The sequence below is a fragment of the Vigna unguiculata genome, chromosome 3, assembly GCF_037176805.1.
Source record: "Vigna unguiculata cultivar grain cowpea cultivar isolate G323 ecotype 2 chromosome 3, ASM3717680v1, whole genome shotgun sequence".
NCBI lineage: Eukaryota > Viridiplantae > Streptophyta > Magnoliopsida > Fabales > Fabaceae > Vigna > Vigna unguiculata.
Window position 1 is genome coordinate 27,315,263 of NC_140794.1, and position 6,749 is coordinate 27,322,011.

General features: G+C 39.2%; 1 protein-coding gene across 1 annotated transcript; it reads right to left on the reverse strand.

The window, feature by feature from the left end:
• Positions 1-2,435: 2,435 nt before the first annotated feature.
• Positions 2,436-4,159, reverse strand: SCPL50 (serine carboxypeptidase-like 50). The gene has a single exon (XM_028060529.2). The coding sequence runs from the start codon at positions 3,985-3,987 to the stop codon at positions 2,662-2,664; it is 1,326 nt and encodes a 441-aa protein (XP_027916330.1). The 5' UTR covers positions 3,988-4,159; the 3' UTR covers positions 2,436-2,661.
• Positions 4,160-6,749: the final 2,590 nt, after the last annotated feature.

Below are 6,749 nucleotides of genomic sequence, written 5' to 3' on the forward strand. Positions count from 1 at the left end.
TTTTATGTATCCATTTTAGATTTCACCCACCAAAATAACTAAGTCATTTATAATCATCACAAAAATGCAGGAAAAAAAACATTTGATTTGAGAGGAAAAAAGTCGTCATTCATTCACTCGAAATGTAGTTCTTACAATCACATTCTTCAAGGTCACCTAGTATTCGCACTATCACTCACTAGTTTTGCTTAAGTAAGTGGAATTTCTTGATGCATTCTCTGTTAGCACTTTTTAGACAACAACTCTCTAGCTTGTGAAAAAACTTTATTCACCTCTTGTTGTTGTTGTTCATTATATAATACATAATACAATTTATAGACCCATATTTCCTGACCATTGTACTCTCAACGGCTATAAACGGCTATAAACGGCTAACTTATTAACTATCTAGACTCCAACGGCTAGTGCATTAACCACTCACAATGGCTAGTTTCTTACAACGGCTAGTTACCCATAATGGTTAATACATTTAAGTTTATTAAAAACCCAACAAAATTCCCCCGTAAACTTAAATGCTTCTTTTATTCTCCATATTTGTTCCTTTATTCTTCATCACGGCTTCCAACGTGCAATAAATCTTCTTACGTTGTGCTTGTCCCTTTCACGAATAGTTAATTTCTTCGCTTTCTTCATGACTAACTTCCCTTTCACTTTATCTATGGTCGACCTGTACTTCGCTTTCCCCGTGGCTAACTTGTTCTCTACTCTCTCAGTTATTTCATTCTTACTAGCAAGCTTGTTCTTCTCTTTGGCCAACTTGTTACTCATTGGGTTCTTTGTCTTTGTGGCCAACTTGTCGTTAACTGAGTTCTTATCAATAGGCCGACTTCCTTTTGAAAGATCAGACCACACCTATGTATTGTTGTGCTCAATCTCCTCATCCATTTCAAGTCGCCACTTCTCATCTGGCACCTCCAATGCAGCTCTCAGATCCTTCTCAACTTGTAATTGTTCTTGCAAACTTGAAACATCTTCAAATTCCAAGCGCCGCTTTTGCAAAGCATGTTTCCTTCTCTCTAAGCTTGCTTGTAGAATTAAATTTTCTTTAACCTCCTTTTCAATACTTTGTTGCAAGTCTCTTTTTGCAGTCTCTAACATTTGGATTAGAAGCTCTTCTTCTTCAAATTTTGAGCTACTCAAGCTTTTCACGTGCTCCATCGAGCTATCTGAGTAACCCACTTGCTTCACCAACTTATACTCAGCCTTCTTGCTGAATTCTCCATATTACTTGGTCTTCTTGCCGAATTCACCAATTGCTTATGCTCGACTCCCGAGTAACGCGCCATCATCAACAATGTTGCTTCTTTTTCAACATCTTTTGTGAGGTTGATCATCTCTTCCTTTCTACTTTCAGATATATAATCTTTGGCAAAATGTCCAAACTTACCACAACTGAAACACTTGCCCGAGTAGCACTCCTTTGCATAATGACCATCTTGCCACACTTGAAGCACTCAACATTTGAGTTGCTTGATTAACCTCCTCTCCATGGACCTCATCCTCTTCCGTGTCAATTTTGTTGATTGGATTGTTCTTTCTCTTCTTGTCCTCGGCTTCTACCACCAGGATCGCTTCTTATACCTCCTCGATATCGTCCTCTACCTTGAGTGTTATGAGCTTTCTCATCTTTAATTGACATCTTCGTTTGGAGTAATTGATCAAGTGGATTCCACTTCTACTTCTTTCGTTGTTCGTGTGCTTCAAGAGATCATGCAAGCTCTTCAACCGTGAGCTTTGATAGGTCATTGGACTCCTCAATCGCACACACCACATTCTCGAAGTCGTTTGTCAATGACCTCAAGATCTTCTCAACAACTCGGCTAGCGGGTAACGTCTCTCCGTTTCAAGCAAGTTGGTTTGCCACGGTTTCAACTCGAGTAATGTACTCGGCTACTCCTTCGATCTCTTTCATCCTCATGCTCTTTAATTCGCCTCTAAATGTTTGAAGTTGCACCTGCTTCACTCGGCCATCTCCCTTATACGCCTTCTCCAAAATATCCCACGCTTCTTTTGAAGATTTGGCACTTGAAATTTTCTCAAAGCCAGACTCGTCCACAGCTTGGTACAGGATGTATAAAGTTGCCTTGTCCTTCACACGTGCGTCTTTCAACACTTTCAACTGGCCATTTGACCAACCTGTAGTGTTGGCTGGTTCATAGAAACCATCTTCAACCACCTCCCAATTTTCTTGGGATCCAAGAAAGGCCTTCATTTTGAGACTCCAATTGTCATAGTTGACAGCTTTTGTCAACTTGGGCAGGGAAACACTGTTTGTAAGACTGGCCATCTCACTCTCTTTGTTCTCAAACACTTAGGTCTCTAGCTCTCTTTTCTCAAACACTAAAACTCTTTAGCTCTCTCTTTTTTCCACTTGGACACTCAAGCTAACTAACTCTTGATACCACTTTGTTAGCACCTTTTAGACAACAACTCTCTAGCTTGTGAAAAAACTTTATTCACCTCTTTCTGTTGTTGTTCATTCATATAATACATAATACAATTTATAAACTCACATTTCCTGACTGTTGTACTCTCAACGACTATAAACGGCTAACTTACTAATTATCTAAACTCTAACAGCTAGTGCATTAACCACTCATAACGACTAGTTTCTTAGTTACCCATAATAGTTAATACATTTAAATTTATTAAAAATCCAAGCTACACGCTTTTAAACAAACCCTTTTGGAGAACCCAATCTTCGATCATAGCTTGAGAATGAAGAGGTTGGTCGGTGGGAAGAAGATGACCAGCTCCTAAAACGACAACATTGGTGAGAGAGGTCCAACTCTGCACATACCCAGCAAGCTCTCCATTGACCTTCCATATCTTCCTTTCAGCATTGAGAAAGTGTGGTATCCCTTCCCATTTCATCGTCTTCACCCACACCTCTGTTTGGACAACTCCATCCCTCAAATCATACTCACCTTGATACAGCAACACCCTGCTCTTCCTCACCAGGTATTCCACCATCTCTTTCACACTTTTCATCACATCACCATGTAATGCCTCCCCGACAACATCACTGCATATCTCATACACAAACGATTCCTTCACCCCCAGTGCCTTCTTCACCTCCGCAATGTTCAAGAACCGTTCAACCAGATCATCCTCGTACGGAATCTTCCTTCTATAGTCGTACAAAGTAGCCAACCCTGTCATGTCTTGCAACATTCCCAACACCTTGTTTCTCGCATCTGCTGCTTCACTCCAATTCCTCTTCTGGATCAACCCAACTGCTTCCAGTTGAGCTTTTTCCAACTCATTCTTCTGCCTCTCGTTGATCAATCCAGCATAGTAAGCATTCACAGCATGAGACAGAACTTGAGTTTCGGGGTCTGTTAACCCATCCCCAATAGCTACACCGGCCAGATTCACTCTTTCTGAACCCTCCAAGTCTGCATTTTTCTTCAATATATAGTACCCAATTGCAGGCACATACTTGCCGGCATAGCTTTCTCCAGTAATATAAATAGGGCGATGGTTGAAAAGAGGATCGAGCTGAAGAAAGTTGGTTATGGCAGCAAAGAGGTGTTTGGCAACGGTGTTTTGATCTCTTGGGATCTCTTGTGGGGTTGAGGCCACACTGAAGCCAGATCCAATGGGACTATCAAGAAAAAGAAGGCCAAAAATTCTGTTCCAAGAACCAGGGTTGAGGTGAAGGGTGAGGGATTGGGTGACTCGCCATGGTCCAAGCTCGTAGAAGTTGCCAAGCATGGAGGAGCAGCCAGGACCACCTTGGAGCCAAATCAGAAGTGGGGTTTGTGAGAGTGGCAAAGTGGTGTTTTGGGCTTCATAGAAAGCGTAGAAAATCGCAGAAGCAGATGTAGGACTGATTGGTAGGTAACCATACCTGCTGGGGAGGGCTTCTTTCGGGAATGAATCGCTTGATTGTGAAGCAGAGAGGCATAGAAATAAGCCGAAGAAGAGGAGGAGGAGAAGATTGTTTTTGACGATGTGGGACTTGTGGGTTGCTGACTCCATCATCTGGTGGCGTATATTTCAATGTGCAGTGATAGAGTTGGCAATGTACTAATAATAGCAATGGAAAAAACGTTGGTTTTGGATACGGACAGAAAGCAAAACAGAACAGAAGAAGAGAGAGATAGATAGTGGCTTCATCAAATTGCAGGCTCACAAGAAGAGTTTGGAATGACATGAGATTTTGAGTCTCTTAAACCTCTTTAGCTACACTACATAACTTGGAGTACGCGCAGATCAACAACAGGGTGAGACATAGTTTGTATAGCTCATATAAATTTAAATTACAAAATAATTATATATTTTAATATTAAATAGGAAAACAAATATTTCCATGAAACAAAAGTGATTTGTAATATTTATGTGTGTATAACAATAAAGGTGATTAATTAAACATTAACATAAATAGTAAATCTAACTATTATGATTAATAATATTCATAATTTTAATAATTAGTTTGTTTTGAATAAATATTTTATTAATTATATTTAAACTACATCTTTTTTATTCTTTAGACACAGTTTGTTAATTCAAAATAAAAAAATAAATAATTTTTCTGTAGTAATTATAATAATTCTGTTGAAACAAAGACATTAATGTAGCCTAATGCCAAAAAGGTTCCTTGCTATTTGAAGATATGAGAGAGGATAATCATAAAATGTCTTATTATTGCATCTCTAAAGAAATTGTCCAAGTTTAAAACAATTTGGTGATTGTACTTCTCCTTCATTCAAATTGGAAAATAATATTAAATAAATATATTCTCATAATATTATATATATATATATATATATATATATATAAATTAAATGGAGTATAATTTGTCAATCAATAATATTATCAATTAAATACCTTAACTGTTCATACCTACTTATAGATATGATGCATATTCTCATTTTCAATCTCATATACTCTTCTATAGACATATATTTTTATGCTCTAACTGGCTTGAGCCTTAGAGAATCTTATATAGGTCTTGACACATTGGTGATAGAAGATGTTGGAAAGATTCTTCTAATGACATACTCACCATGAAACATGCCTATGAGCTGGTTTCTGATCAATATTATCAAATGAATCCAAAATTTGTACTCCAATAGAATGTGGAAGCGTACTTGAATTTGCTATTGAAAATTATGTGGATTGTCATATTAACAATAGATATGTGATCTTCCAAATGTAGAGGGCATTAGGTATTTTATCTTGGTTGCACTAGTGTAGAATTCTCATTTTACCTCGCCTTATATGCCTCGGTTGGCCAGGAACCAAAGCATATAATGGCGCGGTGGCATTTTTGTAATTAGAGCCAAGTTTTAGGCCTCGGTTCTCCAAATACCCGAAGCCAAAAAGGGGTATAGGCCCCAGTTCGCCCAAAACCGGTGCCAAATAGTGGTATAGGCCTCGGTCCAGTAAGACCCGAAGCCAAAAAGTGGCTGGACGTTAGCTGTTTGGCCTCAGTCCAAGGAGACCCGGTGCCAAAACGGGGTCTATGGCTTCGGTTCCCCTAACAACCGAAGCCATAAGGTTTATTTAGGGTTTAAATTTCGCGAACCATTCTTCTTCCCCGCCGCTTCCGAAGCCTAGTGGCGTAAGAGAGAGTGGCGTGGCAGAGGTTCTTCGAGTCGCAGGAAGCAAGTATGGGAAAATCTCGGGTCTGAATCATGCAGGTTGACGAAGAGCACGGGATTGACGAGTAGGTGGAGGAGGCATTCGGGTTGAAAAATGGGTCGGGCATGAGTCGGTTTGTGTTTGTGTGGTTGTTGCAGTGGAGCCATGAGAGTTCGCTCCCAGTGTCAATGACCATAGAGACGTTATGTGGGGGTGTGCCAACAGTGATGGAGATTGTGAGGCTAACATTGTGGTTGAATCGTAGCTTGTTGGGTGGTCTTGGGAGATACCCAGATGGAATCACTTGTGAGTTTAGTGGCAAAGTTAGAGTCTTGGCCTCACACATGCTAAGGGAGGTTCGATTCTAATAAAACACAAACCCCATTCAGAAGTTGGGTGCCATGAATCTGCTGCAATCCCATTCAGAAGAAAGGTTTGAGGGTCCAAGAACGCGCTGCAGCACTACGTAGAACAGGCCTCGGTTCAAGCGTGACCTGAGGCAGAAAAACGCTTTACGGCTTCGGTCCACACCCGAGGCCAAAAGCCATCCCTTTTGGCCTCGCCCCAATATGCTTCGGTTCTGGAACCGGGGCAGAATATAAAAAACAACCGGGACCAAAGACCCTTATTGTACTGGTGTTGGTAGGAATTTAGAAATTTTTTTCATAAATTAAAAAGCCTAGTATAAAGGCAGAATATGTAGAACAAGATGATATAGTAATCAAACAATTTGGATCAGAAAAATACTAACACATATAAATATGAAACATAAAGTCTCATGCAAGTAATCAAGTTGCAATTGGAATAACAAATAAGCTTGTTTTAAATTAAACTAGTTTATTGCAAGACCAAAGAACAAGCATTTTTTTTTTTTACTTTTGTTTTTGTCTTAGTTATTGTGTTGTACTTCATATAATATAAGTAACAAAAAATCACAAAAGATATTATCAAATGTAAAAAATAAATAGTGCAATAATTTCATTCATTATGGTTACTCATTTATTTGATACAAAGGGATATAGGACGAGTTTCACCAAGCTCCACGATGAACACCAAATATTCTTACCAAAGGAGTGTTGGTCTTCTGAGGTGACATGAATAGTCTGGATTGTTTATATGTGAATAAAATTGGAAAAATATCCATCGAAAAAGAGCATGGG

Coding starts and splice junctions, on each gene's coding strand:
- SCPL50 (XM_028060529.2), bottom strand. CDS start 3,987: ATGATGGAGTCAGCAACCCACAAGTCCCACATCGTCAAAAACAATCTT.